At 46.9% G+C, this 24,556-nt stretch overlaps 1 protein-coding gene across 1 annotated transcript in view; it reads left to right on the top strand.

Moving 5' to 3' along the window:
• Positions 1-4,824: 4,824 nt before the first annotated feature.
• Positions 4,825-24,556, top strand: part of Gna12 (G protein subunit alpha 12) — a 79,129-nt gene continuing 59,397 nt past the window's right edge. The window contains exon 1 of the mRNA XM_032886332.1: positions 4,825-5,205. Coding sequence (XP_032742223.1) covers positions 4,903-5,205 — 303 coding nt within the window. The 5' untranslated portion in view covers positions 4,825-4,902. The remainder of the gene's footprint in view (positions 5,206-24,556) is intronic.

Here is a 24,556-nt window from a genome sequence, read left to right on the forward strand (position 1 = left end):
CGCAATCTTGCTAGTTCATTCTTTTGAGGACTGTGCAGGCCTGGCCTTGCGCAGTGGTCTACCAGATGTCCCTGGGCTTCATCTGGCTCTCATCTGAGCACAGGAAGACAGAACTCTGAGGCTTCAGCAGGTGTCCAAGGGCAGCTGAACAGTTTCCAACTCGGAAGATTAATGTTCACTCTCGTTTCTCTTTCATTTTGGCCTTTGAGGCTTCCTTATTCACTCAGTGACAATTCAGATTTCTTTGTGCAACATTTTTAATTTTTGTGGTACCACCATCCACTAATTCTACCTTCATCACCAACTTCACCACTATCATCCTCACTGTCACTGTCACCATCACCACTGTTACCATCACCACTACCACCATCACCACTGTCACCATCACCATCACCACTGTCACCATCACCATCACCACTGTCACCATCACCATCACCACTGTCATCATCGCCATCACCATTGTCACCACCGCCACTGCCACCATCACCACTGTCACTATCACCATCATCACTGTCACCACCACCATCACCACTATCAGACACCGTTACCACTGTCACCATCACTCTCACCACTGTCACCATCACCTTCACCACTGTCACTATCACCCTCACCACTGTCACCACCACCATCACCATTGTCACCACCACCATCACCACTGTCACCATCACCATCACCCTCACCACTGTCACCCTCACCACTGTCACCATCACCACTGTCACCATCACCATCACCACTACCACCATCATCACTGTCACCACCACCATCACCATTGTCACCATCACCATCACCCTCACCACTGTCACCCTCACCACTGTCACCATCACTACCGTCACCACCGCCATCACCACTGTCACCATCACCATCATCACAAAAGCCATTATCATTACTACCATCACCACTGCTAATCCTCCAGCCTCTACCTTTGACACCAAAATCCAAACTCAGGCCCTCATGCTTGTACAGTAAGCAGTTTATCCACTGAGCCACCCCAACCTAAACCTTTCTTTTTTGCAAACTTGTTCAAAATTTATCAAGGTCCATTTTTTAGTTTATTTTTATTTAGCGTCTGTGTGTATACATGTGTGTGTGTGTGTGTGTGTGTGTGTGTGTGTGTGTGTGTGTGTGTGTGTGTGTGTGTGTGTGTGTGTGTGTATGCCCACAGAAGCTGGAAGAGGGTGTTGGGTCCTTTGGATCTGGAGTAAGAGGCAGTTTTGGGCTACCTAATGTGAGTGCTAGAAACTGGGTTCCCCACAATAGCGGTACATATTCTTTCTTACTATTTTATTTTTATGTGTACAGGTGTTTTGCCTACATGTATGCCTGGGAGCCATGTGCATGCCTGGTACCAGCTGATCCCATAAAACTAGAGTTACAGATAGTTGCAAGCTGCTGTATGGGTGCTGAGAATGGAACCTGGGTCCAGAGGGAGAACAGCCAGTTTTCTTAACTACTGAGCCATCTCTCCAACCCCAAGGCTCCATTTTTGTCCTGATTTACATATAAGAAAAGCATGTTTCAGAGACGTTAAATGACTCGTCACACATCCCTGAATGGTAAAGGAAAATTTCCAAACTCTCATACATGCCCTGAACCCACAGAATATATGAAGCAGGCAGTAGGACGGGCTTCCTGTCCAGGTTCTGCTGTTAAGGAACCATACTTACACCTAATGATCACTGGCAGTGCTTGGAACTCAACAGTCTTTGAGAGAGGGTATGCTTGTGAGTGTGTGTGCAAATATGGACCTATAGTGTGCACGCAGATGCACATGTGAATGTGGGTATGTGGAGGTCTGAGATCAACTTTAAATATCTCTCTTCAATCATGACCCTTTCTTCCTTTTTGATACAGGGTCTGCTGTGGTTGGCTTCAGTTGTCATTTGTCAGATTTGGAGGGAAAGGAATCAGATTGGCCTGTGGCCATCTTCTGATTACTAATATAATGTAGGAGGGCCCAGCCCACTGTGGGCAGTGCCAGCCCTGGGCAGGTGGTCCTGGTTTTATAAGAAAGCTGACTGAGGGGTTGGGGATTTAGCTCAGTGGTAGAGCACTTTGCCTAGCAAGCGCAAGGCCCTGGGTTCGGTCCCCAGCTCAAAAAAAAAAAAGGGAAAAAAAAAAAAAAGAAAGAAAGAAAGAAAGAAAGCTGACTGAGCCAGGGGAAGCAAGCCAGTGAGCAGTAGTATTCCAGACTCTGCTTTGAGCTCTTGCCTTGAGTTCCTGCCTTGGCTTCCAGTGGTGGTGAACTATAACCTGGAAGCTAAAATAAACCCTTTTCTCTCCAAGTTGCTTTTGCTCATGGTATTTAACACGACTACAAAGCACATTAGATACCCAAGAACCTGAAACTTATTGATTCAGCTGGTCTGACTGGCCAGTAAGTTCCAGGGATCTCTCTCTCTCTCTCTCCCTCCCTCTCTCTCTCTCCCTCCCTCTCTCTCTCTCTCTCTCTCTCTCTCTCTCTCTCCCTCTCTCTCTCTGCCTTCCCCTGCTCTGCACTGGGAGTTGAAGCCACACACTACCACCCCTGACATCTTACATAGGTTCTGGGGATCTGAACCGAGGGCTCCGCAGGCACTTTACAGAGCCATCTCTCCAGCCCTCCGTTTGTTTTATTACAGCTGCCTGGTACTTGCCTCCCTCCCAGCATTGTGGAGAGAACAGATGACATCAGATAATGTATGTAGAAGCACTTTAGAAATTACAGCATGGCATATAAATTCCAGGGGTAATTAAGAGACTATTATGGAGTGCATGGATACACGTGTTTATTTCAAGCACTTTAGCCTTTTAGCAAATGTGAAGGCTATGGCCAGAACCCTCGTCAAAGTCCCAAATTAGATACTATCAACAGTATATAATTTCTCCCATAAAACACCACAATGTGTCACTAAAAAAAAAGCTAAGTGGTCCTTTAAAATAGTTAATGATTCCATAAACACCGGCATCAAGCTATTTATAAAGTTATTTATAAATGTCTGGAGTGTTTGCTGAAAACGTTGAATTAATTTAGTTTTTAAAAACTGAATAAGGTATGAACTCTAGTCCATGGGTTCAGATTTCCCTATTTTCTGTCCTAGAAACATACTCTTAGGTGTCACAGCACACGCCTGTGATTCTAGCATTTAGGAAGCAAAGGTGGGAGTATCAGGAGTTCAAAGTCATCCTCGGCTACAGTTTGATCAGGCTGAGATACATGAGACCCCACTTAAAAAAATAAACCGTGAGCTGGGGAGATGGCTTGGTGGGTAAGACATTCATATCAAAGGAGCGAAGGACCTGTGTTCAGATCCCTAGAATCTGCACATAGATGCAGTACAAGCATCTATTCTCCACGCAAGATGGGCAGTGGAGACTGTCTTCAGTTTCTAAACCAGCTAGCCCAGCATTTGTAATGGCAAACAATAAGAAACTCTGCCTCAAACAAAGTGGAAGGCAAGAGCCAACACCAAGGTTGTCTTCTGTTTGTAATGGAAAAAATGGGGTCTGAAACAGGTAACACTGGAAAAAAAAATTTTTTTTTTGGGACAGAGTCAGACTTTAGTTCAGGCTGGCCTCAAATTCCATATTTTCCTGTCTTGGGATCTCCAATACTAGGATTATATCACACAAGCCTGACCTCCTCTGGCAGCATCTCTCTAGCCAAGATGACAAGAGTTACTATGTAGCCCTGGCTGGCTTCAAACTCATTTCAGTTCTCTTGCTTCTGTAGTGATCTTCCCTGCAGCACCAACACCCTTCAGACACCACGCTTTAGACCACTATGCACATCAAACTGCCTACGAGTGATTATGACAAACATGGGTGTGTGTGTGTGTGTGTGTGTGTGTGTGTGTGTGTGTGTGTGTGTGTGTGCGCGCGCGCGCGCGCACATACGTGCAAAGACCAAGAGGTCGATCTACTGCCTCCCCTCTGTAACATTTCAAATAGCTTCTCTCACTGAACCTTAAGCTTATCATTTACCTGCCCAGCAAGTTACTGGAATTCGTCTTTATCTTGGCTTCTCCAAAGCTGCGGTTACAGGCACAACTGGGAATTTGAACTCACGTCCTCACGCTTTCACAGAAAATGTCCTTTCCCACTGAACTATCCCCTCTTAATCACATTTTAAGAAAGTGCCTAGGGAAGCCCGTACAACTTTGTTTTGTTTGTTTGTTTGTTTTCTCCTTACTTGGGGCCCATGTAACACTCAAAGAAGCTTTTGTTTGAAAAGTATGACCCACCCTGCTCCAATGTTATTGGAAGGAAAACGGCTTCGCTTTTCCCCTAAACTTAAGAGCAGGAGGACCTCATCACTATTTCCAAACTTTGCAGCCACGTCTAGGGCTCAGAGCCCGACCAACCTGGGAATCAAGGCAGAAAGTCACTCTGTACACCTGGCACTTTTGGTCACGCCCCATTTCCCACAATTTCCAATCCCAAGCGTAGTTAGTGTGATTGACAGGCAGGCGGGGCACTTGTAATTGGCCGCGGAGGGCTGCAACTCCTCCTCCCCAATGGCCCCACCTCCCTTTCATTCTGAAAGAAAGAAGCTCACTAGGCAGTCCAATGAGAAGCTCCCTAACCGCAAAGATCCCGCCTCTTTCGGCGCCGGCTCCGCCCCAAGGACCATAGGAGTGCCCGCCTCCTCCAAAGCACGCTTGTCCAATAAAAAGGCGCGCTCCACAAGATAGACGACTTCTCAACCAATAAAAAGAGTTTTGGCGAGGCACCGCCCCGCCCTCCGCGCCTTCCCTCCGCCCCTCAGCCGGCCCGGCGAGTGAGGGCCTCAGGGGGCGGCGGCGGCGGACGCAGCCTGAGGGAGCGGCGGGCGGGGCGGGCGCCTGGCCCGGCAGGGCCGCGCCGGCTGAGGGCGTCCATGGCGCGCAGGCCCCGGCGGGGCGCGGCCGCGGCCTGAGGGCGGCCATGTCCGGGGTGGTGCGGACCCTCAGCCGCTGCTTGCTGCCGGCCGAGGCCGGAGCCCGCGAGCGCAGGGCGGGCGCGGCGCGCGACGCGGAGCGCGAGGCCCGACGGCGCAGCCGCGACATCGACGCGCTGCTGGCCCGCGAGCGGCGCGCGGTGCGGCGGCTGGTCAAGATCTTGCTGCTGGGCGCCGGCGAGAGCGGCAAGTCCACCTTCCTCAAGCAGATGCGCATCATCCACGGCCGGGAGTTCGACCAGAAGGCGCTGCTGGAGTTCCGCGACACCATCTTCGACAACATCCTTAAGGTGACGCGCGGCCCCGCCCACACACACCTGGTCCAGGTGGAGCGCGGGCCCCGCCCCTTTTGTCCTCCACGGACCGGCGACCCTGCCACCGGGCGCCCCTCCCTTCCAATAGGGACCTCAAGCCACGCCAGCCGGGGTTACTCCAGTGACCTCCAGGGGCGCGATAGGTTTGCAAAGCCCTGGACGCTTGGGGACCGTGGGAATGCAAGCTGAACCACTCTCACGAATTTGGGTTCCGAATGGGGTGTTAGGGCTGGACACGTGGATTGAGGGTCACCAACTCTCCTTGTCCCTCCAGCATGCAAACGTTATAGTGTAGATTGGAGGACATCGGTCTTCTTTTTTTATTTGTAAATGAGAATTGACCATTTTATTGGTTTTTTTTTTCCGACAAATTCTCTCATATATCCCAGGTTGGCCTTGAACTCACCGTGTAGCTTGTAGGATGACCTTGAACTCCTGATCTTTTCTCTACCTCTCAAATACTGGAATTATGGGGGAGGGGGGCGCTGTGTCACTATACTTTGTTCATGCAGTGCTGAGGATTGAATCCACGACTTCATGCGTGTTAGGTAGGACATTACTAACTAAAAACTACATTGCCAGTGTTTGTTTTGTATTTTTGAGACAAGGCGTCATGAATGACCTTATCCTCCCAGTGGTAGGATTACAAGCAGTACTTTGTTCTTTAAACTTTTTAGTACGGTGAGTTAATTTATACACCAAGTTGGAGGAGATGTTAGAAGGAGCTGTGAGACACCCACCACCCAGCTTTAAAACAAGGGTCAATTCTATGCCAATCTCGTTCACCCCTGCCCACCCCTCGCACCCCAGCCCCACCTTGGTCTCCAAGTTAATTCTAGATACATAGTTGTATTAGAAAACATTTTGGTGTGTGACACTAAACCTGCTTTAAAAGCATATGCACAGGACCATTATGGAACTAAATTTAAAAAAAAAAAAAAGGTCTGGGGACATGGTTCAGTGGTCAAGCACCAGTCTAACTCTCGTTCAACCTCCACACTGCAAAACATAAAAACAAAGAACTAAACTCCTGTAATTAAGGGTCCACATTTCCTTTATTGTTTCGTAGTTGTTTTGTTTGTTTGAACCGGATACAGTAATCCTCATATGGTGATGAACTCAAGGTCCTGTCCCTTGTGCCCTTTATACTCTGTGCCATACATGTCAACAGTCATATTGACAGAGACTAGGACCAGTTTTGCAGGAGGGTCCAAAGAGAGCTTTGGAGAGCTGGGCATAGCTCTGCTGGGCCTGTAGCTGTTGGACTCTACCAACATGCACACGGCCCTGGGTTGAATGCCGAATAAACTGGTCAAGGTGGCATACTCCTGTAATTCCAACACTGTGGAGGTAGAGGCAAAAGGATCTAAGTTCAAGGCTTAGCTACAAAGAAGGTTTGAGGCTAGCCTGGACTATGTGACTACGTGAGAGCCTGTCTTACTTAACACAGGAAGGAAGATGTAGGCAAAGTCTAGACACAGAGTCTGTTCTGCTCCTAGATTAGCTTCCTCGTGAAGTTTCTCATCTCTCAGATAGAGAGATTTGTCATATCAGAAAATCTACTACGAGACTAGATTTTACAGGGCCTGATGGGTTCTTAAGTTAGCAAGGGGACGCAGAAGCCCATCTGGGACACGTCTTTCTGTTTGGCCTTGAGAAACCTTGGTGTAGGGCGGTTGGGCTGGGATCCTGGGAGCCAGACTTCCGGGCCAACACTCCCACACTCAACATGTTTGTTACTAAATGTTTCATTTTAATACAAGTGGCTCCTCTGGGTTCAAGATGGGAAGAAAAGTCATATGGAGGGATAAATCACACACCTCACCTTTCAGAACCTCAGGGAAGCAGAAGTTCATAAACATTAAGGCAGGCACCTTAAAGGGATAGGCCTAGTCGTTCAGAATTTCCCGCATCTTCAAGGGTATTGTAAAACACACTTGACTGTCACTTGGGGCCTGTTTTTCAACATCTCCTCTAAGGAACCTGGCTTTATTTTTGCAACTTTTCTGAACCCCAGAAACAGGGAGGCTTGGAGGGCTCAGTTTCTTTCAACTTGGGAGGCAGAAAAATATCTTTAGGAACCCGGATCTCAAGTCTACCCTGCTCTGTTAAGTGCAGTTTAGAGAAGTCGGTGTCTCCTTCCTGTGCTCATCAGCACTTTCTTTTCCTGGCTCCCTCTGTGAGTTTGTTGAAGATATTTTCCGCGTCTTCTTTTATTCCTATTCTTAAATTTGGTCTTTTTATCCTGTCCCAGATTTCTTGGGTGTTTTGTGTCATGAACCTTTTAGATTTAGCATTTTCTTTGACACAAAACCTCTTCCCGGGGTTTCCCATCCCCAGGATTCCCTCAGTTTGTTTTCTTTATTGTTTCTATTTCCATTTTCAGTTCTTACACAGTTTAATTCATGTCCTTCACTAGTTTGATTGTATTTTCCTTAAGGGATTTATTTATTTCTTCTCTGAAGGCCTCTGTCATCTTTATAAGATTGGATTTAAGGTCACCGTCTTGTACTTTGGCTGTGCTAAGATACCCAGGGCTTGCTGTAGTGGGACAGCTGTGCCCTGGTGGTGCCATGTTGCCCTGGCTCTTGTTGACTGTGTTCTTACACTGTCCTTTACCCATCTGGTTGTCCCTGGTGCTGGCTGGATGTTCTCGATGCCAGCAGGACTCCTCCGGGAGGCAGGCAGAGCCTGAGAGTGGGTATCAGGAAACAGGACACTGCTCACCTCTGCTGGCTGTGTCCCAGGTGGACCTGGCAGGCAGGGGATTAGCGGGGAGGGTTCTAAACTGGATATTCTTCCCCCCTCCCCCTCAGACCTTGGGGTGGGGAGCAGGACAGCAGGGAAAGCCATGAGCCAAACAATCGTTTCCTGGCTTCCTTAGCAACAGAAGCAAGACTTGTTAATAAGGAATCTGCTTGTTTGGTTTTATACAATGCCGTTCTTTGAACCAGATTTTTTTTTTTTTAGTAGTAATTTAAAATTTTTTTAGTCCTTTACAATTCCATACATGTATAAGATGTCTTTTGGTTATTTTCAAACCCTATCACTCACTTCCATTTCCCTCCTAGTCTCACTGAGCCCCTTCTTCTAACAAGTCCTCCCTCTACTTTTTCTTTCTGACTAGTCTACTTATTATTCTGTATTGAATGTGTTTTATCTGCTGTAACTTGTTAGAAATTCATTTTCCAACTTTAAACCCCTCCCATTCCCTGGCCATCTCTCTCTATCCTGGCAGTGTCACTTAGTTTGCCCAATTCTATCGTTTTGTCATCTCAAGGATACTGTAAAGGAGCTGAGGAAATGGTTCAGTGGGTAAGGGCACTTGTTTTGCAAGCAGGGATCCTGAATTCCCATCCCCAGCAGCCATGTAAAAAGCTGGGCAGGGCCTGTAACCCCAGCATTGAGGCTCCAGAGACGGATGTGGCTTGCTTGGCAGCCAGCCTGGCAGAAATGAGCTTCCAGTTCAGCGAGAGACCCTTTTTTAAGACAAAATGTGATAGAGGGAAATACCTGATGTCCTGTTCTGGCCTCTGTGTGCACACACTCATGTGCCTGCTCTACACACCACACATAACATTCTATAAACGGAATTCACAGAGTGGGCTTTTGGAGTTGAGTTTGATCAGAACAATGACTGTGGTGATCCCTGTGTAAGCAGCTGCACATGGCAGTAATTCCAGCTAAGTAATGTGCCACCTTTCCGTTCACCTGGGGAGGGTGTCTGGGCTCTTCCCACCTTCCGATCACTACAAACAGGTCTTCTGCAAACATTCGTGTGCCTTATTTTAGGTTGGCTGGTTGATTGGTTAGTCATGACACAGTCTCATGTAGCCTAGGCTAGCCTCAAACTTACCATGTTGCTGAGGCTGGCATTGAACTGAAGACAGGCATGAGGGGTTTAAAGTTGGAAAATGAATTTCTATGCTCCGTCTATGTCCAGTGTATGCTTTCATGTGTCTGGGATGAATATTTCACAATGTAGTAACAGGGTCATACTATAGTGATGTGTTCGTCTGATAATCCCAGAGGTTCTTATGCACATGTCAGTTTCTCTGCATCACTGTCTTCCTTCAGCTGTTCTAAGAGGTATATGCCGTGTCTTCATGCAATGTTAATTTGCATTTCCCTACTACTAATGATGCTGGAAACCTTACTTTTGCTTTTCACTTTGAGGAAAAGTTTATTTTTGTGCCTCTTCTAATTAGGTTCCTTGTAATGTGTTGTTGAGTTTAAGGAACTCTTTATATATGCTGGATACTGGTTCTTTTTGCCACATAAGGACTACTCTCTACACTTCGACTCTCTACACGGGGTCTTTTGCAAAGTAAACATTTTAATTTCAGTAAAGTCCAGCTTGTTCATGTTCCCTTTTATGGATTATGCTTTTGCTATCAGATCTTAAAGAACTTTTTGCTTGGCCCTAGATCCCAAAGATTTTCTCTAAGTTTTATAGTTTACATCTTATATTTAAGTATGTAGTATGGATTGAAGTTCATTTTTTTCTGTCTGTGACTATCCAGTTGCTTCAGAACTAGTTGTTATTTTCCCATTGTACTGCTTTTATACCTTTATAAATAGAGGGGTAATCAGTTGGTCCGTATATGTGTATCTGAGTTTTCTATTCTGTTCAGTGGTCTGTGTGTCTGTCCATATGCTAGCATCCATCACAGGTGTTGGTTACTGTAACTCTATGTGTGAGCTTTAGTATTTCTCCTGCATTATCTTTTTCCAGGTTTTAGCTATTCCAGGGCATGTGTCTTCTTTTTCCTTATAACTTTTTTAAAAAATCATGTGTGTTCTCATGCCTGATCGTGGGTATGTGCAGGATTACAGTGCCTTGGAAGCCGGAAGAGGAAGTTGGACCTCCAGGAGCTGAAGTTAACTGCAGTTGTGATCCATCTGACATGGGTCTGGGAGCCGCAGGTCCTCTGCAAGAGCAGTACATGCTCTTATTCCCTGAACATCCCTTCAGTCCCCATGGAACTTTTCCAAATGACCTATGTCTATAAACACCTTGTTGGGAAGTTGATGCAGTTGCTTTAAACCAGAAGATCAACTTGGAAAGAGCTGACCTTACGCCTGTGTTGAGTTTTCTAATCCCTGAACAAGAGTACCTTCATTTAAGTTGGATTTTTTTTTTCCACCAGCCTGTTCCACTTCCCATGGATCCTAAACATGGTTTATGAAGTTTATGCCTGAGAGCAGAGTTTTCCTGACGGTAGTTATAAATGATCCTGTGCTTTTGCTTCAGCCCCTCATTCATTGCTAATGATAACAATGTATTTGGTGACTGTGCTTGGGTCTTAATTGCCAGTGACATTGCTGAGCATAATGGTTGTAAAAGAGCTTTTTGGTAAATCACTTGGCATTTTCTACACAGATTGTGTTATCTGCAAGTAGGGATTGTTTTAATTCCTCCTTCCTGTGAATATGCCTGTGCACCAATATGACAGCACCAATAGACTCAGTGGAGGATTTAAAAAGTAGAGGAGGAGGTCTGTGAGGGCATGGAGGGCGAGCAGGGGTGACTGTGTCTTATTGCACTGAACACATGCAGAGAACAGAGAATACTCAAGGAATATATTTAACTTTTCTTTAAAAAAATGGGAGTACTTCTTAAAGTAAAGAGAATGTGTTTTATTTCTTTTTCTTTGCCTATTGCAATGGCCACAACTTTGAATGCTGTTAATTGAAAGTGCCAAGAATTCAGATGACCTTTGTATCTTTACTGCTGCTGACAGGGTCTTCTGTCTGTTGACTGATTTTGTTTGTCTTTGCGTATGTGTGACTGCGCCTTTGTCCATGCGGAGGCTAGAGGTCAGCTTGGGCGTCACTGCTTTTTGAAGCTTACTGATTAAGCTAGACTGGCTAGCTAAGGAGCCCCGGGGATTCACCTGCCTCCTCCTCCCCACTGTTGGGCTTACAAGTGTACCACCACCCAGTCCAACTTCTCTATGCCAGTTCTGGGCATTGAATTCATGTCTTGATGTTTTCCTGTAAGCATTCTACCAACTGAACCATCTCCCCAACTGACTGATTTTTTTTTTTTACAACACACACACACACACACACCGTTTTTTTTTCTTTAGTGGCTTAGGAGGTGGAGCCCAGGGGTGCTACACATTCTGGACAAATGCTCTACTGCTATGCTTCACTCCTGCTCTCTTCCTATAGGGTACTAGTTTTATTACTAATTTTTTTCCCTAAGCAAAAGTGATAAACTCTTTATTTCATTGATTTTCCTTCCTATAGTAGTCTAGTTTTTAAATTTCATTTATTTCTGTTTATTTGCTTCTTTTTGAGAGAAGGAGGGTGGTCCTCTTTGTGTAGCCCAGGCTGGCCTTGAACTAACCTGTGGCAATCCTCAGCCTTAGCTTCTTGAATACTGAGATAAATGTAGTCCTCCTGCCTCTACCTCCCAAGTGTTGCGATTCTTCTCCTTGTTGAAACAGAGTCTTGTTTCTGCCTTGCTCTGAACTCACAGTTGATGTTCTCTGTCTCACCCTTAGGAGTGCTGGGATTCTGGATCCACATGCACACTGCGTCTGCATCTAGCTTTGTAGATGGGGTCAGAGGCTTGAACTTGGCTTTTCAGGTTGTTGGGCTTCTGAGTCAAGCACCTTTACCACTGAGCCATCTCACTGCCCTAGCATTTCTTATTCTGTCTCAAGTGCTTTAAACCACCTGAGTGCTGCCTCAATAGCTACACATCTTGAAATCTCTGTCTTATCTTTATTTTTTGGCCATCTTTGACGCATAATTCATGTGTGATGCCCTTTCCGACTGTCGTCTGTCTGGTATTGAGTACTGATTGTATCCATTGTGGTTGGAGGACAGCTCTATATGGTTCTGCTCATTTCTGTTTCTTGAAGCTTGTCTTAGAGCCTAGATCACAATCTCCTTAGCCTGTGTTTTGTGGTCCTGTCTGAGTATTCTGTAGCACTAGAGAACATGCTAGTTTGCTGGGGTGTTCTGCAGGTCAGCTGATGTTGGTTGACAATGATGATGAGCACAATATCCTTACTGAACTATCCAGTGCTTACATCCCCAACAATAATTGAGGGATCTGTCTTGTCTGTGTGTTTGCTTTGTGTATTTTAAGGTTCTGTTTTGTGGTGTATAACCATATGTGGTGGCCTTCGCATGAAGTCAGGATGTATGCGTCAAGTCACAGGCAGTGTGGGACCTGGCTCATCTCCTTGCCCTGGTACCTTCTTTAGTGGCCATTGTCCACCTCTTTCTATTGCTGAACCTGTGGTGTCCACTCTCTCCATCCTTTCCCTTCTCATCTCCGCGTGGTATGTCTGGGGTGTGGGTGCGTGAGCCGGGGCACAGGGGTAGGTGAAGGTCAAAGATCAGTGTGTAGAAGTCTGTCCTCTTCTACCATGAAATCCAGGAATTGAACCGAGGCCCTCAAGCTTGGACAGCACTTACCCACGGAGCCATGTCACCTGTTTTTTGAAAAAGGGCCTCCATGTGTAGCCTGGACCAGCCTCTAACTTGTGTTCCCTCCTTCCTCAGTCTCCCAAGCCCTGCCAGATTACAAGCTTGTACTACCACACCCAGTTTCTTTGGTTCTGAGGGTGGGTCTCAGGGCTTCCTCATTGTAAGTAAATACTCCACCACCTGAGCCCTGTTGCCCTTCACCCCTAAAGGCTCTGCCCGCAGCAGCCTTGAATTCCTATTGAACATTTACTTACTTATAGGAGACAGCATCTCCCATAGCCTGGTCTGGCCTCAAACTTGTTATGTAACAAAGGATGACCTTGAATCATGGTCCTCCTGCCTTCGTGCCCTGGCACTGCGATTACAAGCATGCACTACCACATCCAGTTTATGTCATTGTGGTGATGGAACCCAGAGGGGTCCTCTATCAAGTAAGCTACAGTCCCCGGCTGGACACTTTGAGTGCTTAGAAAATGTGCTGCCTTCTGCCTTCCCCACCCTTGGCTTTGGAGGAGAGGCCCTGTCATGTGGGTTGGTTCCCTCCTCACTGCTTTATTTTTCTCCAGCTGCTTTTATGGCTTTTTTTCCCTTTGTCTTTAGTATCCCGAAATTTAATTGCGATTTAGCTCAGCATAGATTTCTCTGTGTTTATCCTAATTGGGGCTTGCTCATCTTCCTAAGTCTGGACATTTATGTCTTTTGCCAAATTTTAGAGGCAGAGGGCGGGGGTGGGGGGTATCCAGGACTGTTGTGTCAAATTCTTCTTAATGGGGACAGAGCTGCCCACTTCTTTTTGTTGTTCTGTCTTGTTCTGTGTTTTCCTGGACTCGGAATTGACCTGAATGCCACCCTTTAGCCAGGCAGCCCCTACAACACTCAGCTGCTGCTCCAGCTGCACTTTTGTTCTTGACCTCTGAGTCTGTTTCCTTGACATATGAAGCTGTAACATTAGCCCCTGGGTCTGGGTAACAGAGCAGCAGCAGCCCAGTCCCTACCTCCTGCATCCTTGGTCCTCTGTGAACGCCCTGATTCTATCCAGTGGACAAATGGAAGCATCCTGCTAGGCAGAGAGTTGGGGAGTAGAGCATGCCACGTCTCTCTGCTAGGCCACTTGGAACATGCCTGCTTCCTGGTTCCTTAGGACAGGAATATAGGAGAAATTAGCTTCCCTTTCCACTCTGAACTAAATATTTGGGCCTACTTGTTGCTTTGCTTTACCAGAAATAATCCCAAGTAAGACTGCCCGGTCCATTCTTTTATCTTGGAGACGATGCTTGATTCCTAGCTGGGGCTCATGTGTTTGGTATTTTGGAAATCATGTAAGACTGCTTTTGGTAATAGAATGGCCTCCACACTGAAGCCCAACGTGGAGTGATCAGACAGTGTTTCCATCTTTCCAGGTGTTCAGTGTTAATGTTCTGTCTTTGTTATATCATCTACATAATTGTATCAGTGTCTTATTGGACAACTTCAGCTAAGGCCTGTCTTACATGTCTGTGTATGGCTTTAGAAACTTCTGGGGGAGTTGTTATTATTTGGGTGGGGGGGCATGTTGATGCTGAAATAATTAAATTCAGAATGTTCAGGGCTGAGGAGATAGCTCAGCAGTTAAGAATACTTCCCACTCCTCCAAGCAACAGGATTTAAATTCTCTGCACCCACGTCTGGTGGCTCAAGGCCATCTGGAACTCCAGTTCAAGTGAACCACTTCTTTTGGTCTCCTTGGGTAACTGCACACACGTAGTATACATTCCACACATAAAAGTCCACACATAAATAAAATTAATTTTTTAAAAAGTTGTTTAGGTTCAGGCTGTGCAAAGCACTGTACTGGGTGCTTGTGGGGGAGGGGCACTTCATGAATACCAATTATTCGTGGCCTTGGGCATCTGTTGTGCTTGCAGGGATATTACACAAGTAAGTCGATGATTGTATACCACACTAAACGCCACTGTGGAGGCGGAGAGGTGACTCAAAGGGAGAAGGGAAAATTACCCCTGGCAGAGGCATCTGAGAGGCCCTGTCCAGGAATGTGAATGCATCAGCCTTTGAAGACTCTAGAAGATTCCAGCAGGCAGAGAAGGAAGATATACAAGTAGGAACCGTTTGGACAGATATAACAGGTAGGGCTATGGAGAGAGACAGTCAGCACAGGTTTGAGCTGGGCTCTGTAATTTAAAGGAGTGCTTTCAATGTGGTGGTTTGCTATGCAGACTGCAGTCATAATGGAAAGTCCATGCACAAAGCATGGAGTCTCAAGGGTATCCATGAACTACAAATTAAAACCTTTTGTTGTAAGCTAGAAAGATGATGGGGTTTTAAGAATTGAAGTATAGCTCAAGTTTAAAGTGATTGATCTTTAGCTCCCATATAAAAAGCTGGGCACTGCAATGCGAGCCTATGACCGCAGCACTGGCTGGGGTACTAGGGACCTGCTGGACAGCCAGTGTTGCTGACACAGTGAGTTCCATGTTCAACAAGGGGACCCTGTCTCCAAAACTTAGGTGGAGAACGATAGAAGACAGCCAATGTCTGCCCCTAGTCTGTACATGTGTACATGCAGGCAAGTGCACCTGCACACGCATGCACACATGCATGCACCCCACCCCCCAACCTAGAAGAATTGCTTGGGTTTTTTCATTTAGAACCTGAGGCTAAGGGGTCTGGGACTCTGGAGGTGCCCTCGTTATCCATTTGTGTTTTCAATCAGTTTGAAACTCCTGGCCTCTGATAGTCAGTTACTCTTGAGCTCAGAAGCCCTGCCTGGGGTTCAGTGCCTCCCGCAGTGGGTGGGCTGGCAGGGGTGCTGAGGAGGAAGTCAGCTTCCTAGGTCTGGAGCACAGTTGGGTTTTTACTGCCTTGTTGGCAAATTGCACTGAGTAAGCAGATTTTCTCTTACACTTGGACACATATGGTTGGTTCTTTTGAAACGCCCAAAAACAAAAGCATCTTTTTCCATCAGTTGGGGCGGGGGGGGGGGCAGCAAGATCTTTGTAGCTACCAATAGGAATTCAGAGCTCCAAATGATTGGTCTTTCCCTCTCAGTTCCCATTTGCTTGTGTAAGAGGAGCAGCATTTGACCTTCATCATCTGTCAGGTGCCATTTGGATCAGGTCTGCACTGGTGTTGGCAGATGTTCAGGGTCAACTCACAGAGCAAAGTTTTTTATTTTTATGGCAAAGCCAAGAGTGAGCCATGGAGCCCATCACTCGTAGATGAAGACACCAAGTTTTTTTAGAGCTGTAATTACAGGGTGGCTGTCAAAGGAGCTGTGTAATGGGCCTGGTGCCTCTCTCGCTATCTGAAGGGCAGCACTCTTCCTAACGATTGACTGCATCTAGACAGAAGGGACAGGGCCTGTGAGGCTGAGGTGGTGCCTCTCTGAGCTCACCTCTTGGGAGGCAGAAGCAGGAGAGTCACTGCATGCTTGCAGCCACCTTGGTCTGTGCAGTAAGGACACCATAGAGAGGTGCTCCCTAAGGAAACCAAGATCTCCAGAACCCATGTAACGGCTAAAAGAAAACCAACTTCCTGGAGGTATTCTCTGACCTCCACATGTGCACTGTGGCACTCATGTGCCTGAATACACATATCAAGTGCATGTGCATGTGTATAAAATCAAGGTTTGAAAACAAAAATCAAAAGAGCTGCAGTGGGCTGTCAACACTGTCACTCAGTGTCACCTGCTTCAATTGTAGAGTAAGCAGAGCAGGAATAATTATTACTGGCCTGGGGGATAGTCTCTCTGTGTTTTTCATTTGCCAATTGAATCTGTCTTGAGCTGGAGAGACGGATGGCTCAGTGGTAAGAGCATTTGCTGCTGGTGCAGAAGGCCCGTGTTCAGTTCCCATCACCTACGTGGAACCTCATAAGTGCTGTAACTCTAGTTCTAGGGCACCTGAGACCCTTTTCTGTTCTCCGGAAATGCTTGCATGTATGTAGAGTGCTTACATACAGTGAGGCACACATACACAGAAAATTAAATTAAATAAGACATCTGTTTTTGGGGGGAGAGAATGTGGTTCAGTAGAAAATATGGGCTTGGTGTGCAGGAGGCTTTGCATTAGATTTCCAGCCCATTCACAGGAAGTTGTCTGTGTCCGAGTAAGCATTTAACTCTGTCTGAGTGCACTGACATGTTTCTGACTCTGCACTAGGAGACCTTTTGGAGCAGCTGCTCCTGGATGGGTTCCTTGAGCTCATCTGAAACTTGAACTTTGGATACACACCACCCATATGGCAACAGAGCATAGGCCTTCCTCTTGGGAGGGCTTTGGAGGAGCAGTCAGGAGCTGCAGATGTCCGGGGGGATGATGTCCTTGCCCTCTGCTCCATGCAGCTGCAGCTCTTTCTGGACTGGCATCAGTCTTAGCACCTCATCTGGGCACCGCCTGACCTACAGAGTCAAATCGCTGCTGCAGCCAAGGCAGTGTAATGGCCATCTCGGTGCTAGCCTGTGCTTATCTCTAGGACTAGAAAGACAACGGGAGGACAAAGCAGGAGGCACTGGTCAAGAGGCAGGGAAGATGGCAGCCAGGAGACCTTGCCTGGCTTTAGGCCACTCCATCCTTCTGGTGGGCATCTGATGAGATTTGCTTGACTAATCCTGCACTGTGCTAGGGCCTGTGGTTTAAACAGGTGAGAAATTTTCATCAGGGCCAGGGTTAAGGTGGGCACACACTTCCACAGCCACCAACAGCACCAAGACACAAAGATTACAAGAATTTTTAAGGTGAAATTCTGCTCATCTTTGTAGGCAAGATGCATGGAGCTCTGAGAGAAAGGCCGGTTAGCCCAGAAATGATGTTACTTGCTCCTTTCCAGATTCCTTCCCTTGAAAGGAGAGCTTTTAGCCCAGCAGTGTGGTGCACACCTGCAATCCTAGCACTCAGGATGCGGAGGCAGGGATTCACAAATTCAAAGTCAGTCTAGCCTATAGAGTGATACCCTCTCTGAAGGGAAGGAAGGAAGAAAGGGAGGCAGTTAGGCAGGCACACAGCACACAAAACAGGGCTAGAGAGATGGCTTAGTTAGGAAAATTCTGGAAGACTCTGGTTCGAACCCTAGAATCCATGTTAAAAATCCTTGTGTGGTAGTGCATATCTGTGATCCTAGCATGGGGAAGCAAAACCAAGATTCCGAGGGCTCTCTGGCTATCTTGTTGAGCCTACTTGGTAAAACCCTATTTCAGAAAGACAGGGGCAGCACCAGTGGAACAATACCTGAAGATGTCCTCTGACCTCCACATGTACACACATGCCCTCCCGTCAGTACACATGAGCATATTGCAAAAGGTGAGCTTTGGAAAGCTTTTCTCTGTTGTAATAAGATTTTCACTTTGCACTGAGATTTCTATCTGCAAATCTTGCCTCACACAGGTAGCCAGTGACCGTATATTTTTTCTAATGTTGAGTCTGGGGTGTTAGCGCTCATTTGTAATTCCTGCACTCGTGAAGTGGAGACAGGAGAAGTAGAAGTTCAAGGTTATCTTCAACTATGTACTGAATTTGAGGCCAGCCTGAGCTACTCCAGACACTTAATCCTAGCACCGGGAGGCAAAGGCTTGTCCAGATCTGTCTTAAAACAAAAACGGGGAGTGGGGAGAGCAGAGGAAGACTGTTCAAAGTGGTATGAAGTGTCTGGGAAGAGACACTCCCTAGGGGCTTGGTCAGAATGGAGAGATGGAGACCTGGTCATTTACCTCCTTCTCAGTACCTTCAGTGGGACTGTAAAGGACTGGGACACTAAGCAAACATACCAGGACTGTCAGTGACTAGTTAGAGCAGTTGCTCATCAAAAGTAATCATCTGGGGAAGCTGAGTAGGCGAGTCCCTTAATGTCTAACTGAGCCAAACACTGCCACAGCTGCAAATGGCCAGGCAGTCTGCCTAAGCGGGAAGCCTCTGTGCCAGGGGTCTACGTTTATTTCTCAGCACCTGAACCGTCACTGTGTCGGGGCCTCACTGTCTGGGTAGGCTGGAGTTCCTGAAGGACAAGATCTTCATCTTCCTAGCCCCAGCCACTGTATCCTGGCACCTTCTCCCCCTGCCTCTTGGCCCATGCACTAGCTATGCTGGTGAGTCTGGGAGAGCATTGGGCAGACTGGCTCAGCAGTCCTGCTCTAGTGAGTGAGCCTACCTGCCCTCAAGCCAAGCTCTTAGGATCACAGTCAGCATTTTGGTCTCCATTTGCCTGGTCCTACTTGTTTTCTATTGCTACTTTGAGACAGGATCTCACTATGTAGCTCAAGCTGTTCTTGAACTCATGGTCCTCCTGTCTCAGCCTCCCAAGTGCCGGAATTACAGGCGTCTGCTAACCACACGCAGCCCTGATTCTTGTTTTGAATCCAGAATCTAATAGTGAAGACTGGTGTGAGTGTGAATGCTGTAACTAAGGCAGAGGCACCATTCTAGCACTGGAGTTGCAAGTTGATGGCTTTGGGGTGAGCTTTTCAAACAAGTCATCTCCTGAGCATGCTAGCTAATGAGCTTCAGTCTGGGGAGAAGCAGACCTAGGGACCCAAAATACAAGGGACTATGGCAGAGACAGAAAAGGGGTGGAGGTGGAGGGTTGCAAACCATGTCTATCCATCCATCCATCCATCAACCCTAGCTCTGAGTTTGAAAGCAAAAAGAAGAGTGCACGATGGCCCAGAGCACTTCTGAGAAGTGGGTCAGTGGAGAGCTATGGATGGGAAAAGGAAATGGCCAGATATGGCTGCGCATGCCTGAGATCCACAGAAGGATGGAGAGCTTGTGGGCAGCTTGGGCTATACAGTAAGGTCAGGGGCAGTCTGAGCAACTCAGACTGTGTCCCAAATAGAAAAAAATCAAGGGAGGACTGAGTTCTGATCACAGTACCACATCGGGTAGCTCTAGTGCCAGAGGATATGACATCTGCTTCTGGCCTCTATGGGCACACTTGTGACAGATATACACAGATACACATAAACTAAATCTAAATAAAACAAAAACAGAGTTCAAAATGGAGGTCAGAGTAAGAGTACTTTTCTAGCATATATACTGCCCTAGGTTCAATCCAAGGGAAAGAGAGAGAAGGAGAGGACGAACTTTTCAGGTGCAAAGCCAAAAGCCTAAAAAAGGGAAATAGAGAAGGCAAAAGACTGAAAACTTGAATCTGAGAGGGGGAAAGGGGCAAACTGAAACAAAAGATTGCCCTGGCATTGTTTATTTGGGAGAACGCAAGCATGTGGGTCAGAGATAGGATGAGACAAAGGCACAAGATAAGGGGAGATTGCAGCGCTAATGGGAAGAGCTAGAACTGCAGATAGCAGCTGGGAGATCTGACTACAGAAACAGGAAGCAGCAAATAGTCACCACTGAGGAATAACAACAGGGGTGGTGGCGGTGCTCCCTGTGGAACAGACCAGCATCAGAGCCCAGAGGAAGCTTGTGGCTTTCCTTCCCCTTATACCCCAGAGGGAGTGGGGGCTGGCATGTTCTAGGACCACCTACCTCTTCCTCCTGCCATGCTTCTACTAAGCTCTTCACATGGCCTTCTGTCCTCTTGGTATCTTTCCCCTTGTGCCTCATCATGGTGGATATGCCATCGCAGTGTGAACATACCTATAAAAGAAGGGTCTATTTGAGCACAGAGAACGGTGTTCCTTTGGCCACCTGCTGAACTGAGGTCCTCAAGAGCAAGATTATTTTGATTCTTTAGTGTGTGTGTGTGTGTGTGTGTGTGTGTGTTCATATGCAGGTATGATCATGTGTGTACATGCATGTGGAGATCAGCCTCGTATGTTGGTTGGAACAGGGTCTTGCTGTTTGCTGACATGCACCTTAGGCTTGCTGACCCAGGAGCTTCCTAGTAGCAGAGTTCTGGGATTTAGACACATGCCCAGTATGTAGGTTCTACAGATTCGAACTCGGGTCCTCACACTTGCACAGCAAACACTTTACCTACTGAGCCATCTCCCCAGCCCTAGGGATCATTTTATCAATTCCTGATTGGTTTTTAATGTGTATTTGTGTGGGGGGGTGTATACCTCATGCATGTGGGTGCTTGCATAGGCAAGAAGGGGTTGTTGGACCCCTGTATCTAGAGTTACAGGTAGTCTTGAGTTGTCTTTTGTGGATGCTGGGAACCTGGAAGAGTAGTAGGCACCCTTAACCAGGTGTAGCAGGCCACGCTGGCCTTGGCACTGTGAAGGTGTTTGGCCATACAGTTAGTTCTCAACCCCTCCTTTCACAGAGGTCCCTTATCGGTTTACCAGAGAGAGGCAAAAGCAAAGCAGTGCTTATATTTCATGTTTCGGATAGAAAGATGCCACTAACTCGTGGTGAAACATGACTGCCTGGTGGGGTGTTGGAAAGGTGGCTACAGTACCGTGAGCTTGTCTAGTAGAAGCAGAGAGGCTGGTGTGGGAATTGCCACCCCAGGCCTGGTGTGAGAGGATGAATGCTCACACCTCTGTCAAGTTCACCTTCTCACACTGCCGCCCTTGCTCATACTCACCTTCTCACTGGCAGATCAGTTCACACTCACCTCACACGAGCACCCTCCATCTCTCTTAGTGCCCACGTCTAAGTCATGCTAGCACACATGTTGTCATGCACTCACACACACCAGCACTCAAGTGTAAGCACAGTAGTATAAATGTAGGATCCTGTTTTAAAACGCATGCATGTTTATTTATATGATAAAATTGTGGGCATGTGAGCTCTAAAATATATTTTCTACAGTGTTATTTTTAGGAACTCCGTGTAAATCCCTAGGAAGATAGCCTTCCCCTAGCGACTGAAGCCTTTACTCCTGTTGGCTCCTCAGCAGTTACCCAGAAACTTGGATTTTTGAACTGTAGGTGTTTCAACTTAATTTCTGGTTAGAATCCTGTGTTAGAATTTCTGTCATCTTGACTATTTTCAGAATGTGTAAATATTTGCCAAGCAGACCACAGCATCTTCAGCATTTTCTTTTTAATTGGAAACTTGTTTTAATTCTTGGTGACTTGCCTGAGTTCCCATCCTCCCCCAGTTTCTCCCGTGACCCGTGTGTTTGTGATATTTGATGGGCCAGTACTGAGGTACCCTTAGGAACCAAAGTCCACGGTTTACATTAGGGTCCACTCTGTGTGTCATGTGGTTCCGAGAGTTTTGGCAAATGCATCATGAAGTAAAGGTTCACTGGCCAAAGTCCTCTGTGCCCTGCTTCCTCCCTCCCCCAGCTGCTGGCCACCGATCTCATTGTCTCCTCTTTCCCCTTCTCTAGAATGGCTTACATATGAATAAGAGCCTCTGTAGATGAGTGTGGAGCCAAGGTTCTCTGTGGATTTTTTATGTTTCCTTGCTTGTTTTTAAAAAAAACAAAAAAAACAAAAAAAAATCTCGATATTCCCCAAATCTGGGCAGTTAAGACCCAAACTGCTACAAACACTTGAGTGCAGGTTTTTATAGCACACACCAATGTGGAGTCCATTTTGGTCCTGAGTGTTTTGCATTCCCAGCAGCAGGGACTGATGAGTGCCTGTTGGTGCTCGTGTGTGCTAACATTCAGCATGGTGGTGCTTTGGATTTAGGTGTGCTAATAGGTGTGCAGTGCTAGCTCGTTTGCTGTGGGGGGTCAGGGTTTTGTTTGTTTGGGGTTGTTGTTTTCAGAGCTGGGCTTATATGCATTATAGGCAACACAGTACTTCACTCTTCTCACGGCCAAATAATATTCCATTGGGTGTATTAGTCAGTTGACGGACATTTGGGGTTGTTCCCACCTTTCGATTGGTACAGACAAGACTTCTCTGAACATTAACGTGTGGATATATGCTAGCAGATCTTTATTCATTGGATGTATATGATGTTAGCTTTTCATTGCTATAAAAATATCTTAAGTAAATAAACTTGGAAAAGATACAGTTCATGGAAGTCTCAGTTCATGGCTGGTTGGCCACATTGCCTGTAGGCCTCATTGAGTCAACCTGTCAGGTAAGGAGTGGGAGGTAGGAGAGCCTGCATCTCACTTTGTAGGCACACTGCCAGTGTCCTAAAGGACTCACCAACCCCTCTGTCTGGGTCTGGGTTTTGGGGGCTCTCTAAGATCATCTGACCAGCTGGTAACCCTGTGGCTGACAGTCTGAGGAGCTGCTAGGTTGCTTCTCGAAGCAGGGTAAAGCGGCTGGCTCCTCACTTCATGCGTGTTACCCCACTGTTCTCCAGGCCCTGGCCAACACTCACTCACTATTGCCTGTTTTCTTAGTGTAGCCATTGTCGGTTTGATTTGCATTGCCCTTGTCCCATTGAAGTCTTTCCATCTGCTTATTTGCTGTGTTCTGCCTTTAAGAACATTTTGTTGTTCAATTGAGGTTCTTTTTGCTGGGCATGGGGATTGAACCTAGAGCCTCCCATATGCTAGTCAAGGACACTACCACTGAGCTAAGTCCCATGCCTAGACTTATCATTTGCTTCTTTTTATTTCCTCAGACCTGGCTGGTTTTCCTATTGACTGTCATGTACATATGGAAGGAGGGAGGCAGGGAGGGAACTATAGCAGTTTCGGATAGTCATATAACAAAAGCATTAGAAGTGTGCAGTGATTTAAAATGTTACATTGTCATTATTTTGAAGAAAATGTTGGGAACGTACAACTGAAATCAGAATTCCCTAAAGGCATGTCATTTTGAGCTGTTTATGGTACCTTCTCCACTCCCACCATCCTGACGGTGGTTGTCCTCTGATTTCCTCCCGTGGGTGACTTCTGCATGCCTGTCCTCAGAAGTCTTCTCAGATGTTCTTCATAAAGCTGGTTCCAGCTGAAGGAATTACAGTGGGCTTAGTCCCTCCCACCAGTCCCTCCCCTTTTTTTTCTTTCTTTTTGAGGTGGGATCTCATATTGTAGTTCAGTTTGGTTTGGAACCCATGCTCCTCTTTTGGCAGCCTCTGGTTTGCACGGGTGTGGGAGTTTCACACGTGTGCAGTTACCAGAGATGCTATTAGGTGTTATGAGCCACAAGTCTGAACTGCTCTGCTGTTCACGTTGGTTAGGCTGGCTAGCCAGTGAGCCCTGGGATCTCCTTCTCTACTCCCCCAGTTCTGGGATTTCAGGCACACAGAGCCCAGCTTTTCTTTATTTTCCACATGAGTTCTTGGGGGTCAAGTGCAGGTCCTGTGTTTTCATCGAAAGCCCTTTTCTCGATAAGCCAGCTTCCCAGCCCCGCACCCAGTCCCTTGTAAGGCAGAAATGACCAGAGGCCTTCAGTACAAGGCACTCCTCTTCATCGCTAGGCCCCTCCTGTCTGTTGTCTTGTTCCTATGCCTTTTCCACTTGTAAACATCATCAAATCAAGTGAAACTACTCTTTTGGGAAAAGTAGAGAGCTTCCTTTTCTTGATAAACTCCTTAGCTGGGGTGCACAGCGCCTTCTGACTGCTTCTCTCTTCTTCCCTTCCCCTTCTGCCAGTGCCCGGGACACAGCTGACCGATTAGTGAGAGTTACAGTTTTCCTACTCTGGCTGCTGGGTAGTAGTGGGGAATGCTGGCAACGGATCAGAGGGAAAAGAGGGACTCCTTCTTCCGGTATTATTTGTTGTGGTTCCCAAGCCTCCCCCTCCAAATTCACCAGTCTGTATATGTTCTTTGCTTTCCTGTGGGGGCCGGAGGGAGTTAGAGTATAGACTGCTATTAGCTATCTTCTGAGGGCAGCATAGTGATCAGAGATGGTCATGAAGATTCACCCAGAGCAGGTTCTAGGTCCAGTCATCTAGGCCTCTGTCCTCAACCAGGCCTCTGCCAGAGGGATAGAGCCTCCTTCCTTTCCAAGGCAGTGTTGCTTGAAGGATCTTATGCTGTTGTGCTCCAGACAGTCTTGTTCACATACAGATTGTAATTCAGTAAGCAGGAACAGGGTCTGGGAGTCTGAAGTTCTT

This window comes from Rattus rattus, chromosome 16 (genome assembly GCF_011064425.1).
Source record: "Rattus rattus isolate New Zealand chromosome 16, Rrattus_CSIRO_v1, whole genome shotgun sequence".
In the NCBI taxonomy this organism is placed as follows: domain Eukaryota; kingdom Metazoa; phylum Chordata; class Mammalia; order Rodentia; family Muridae; genus Rattus; species Rattus rattus.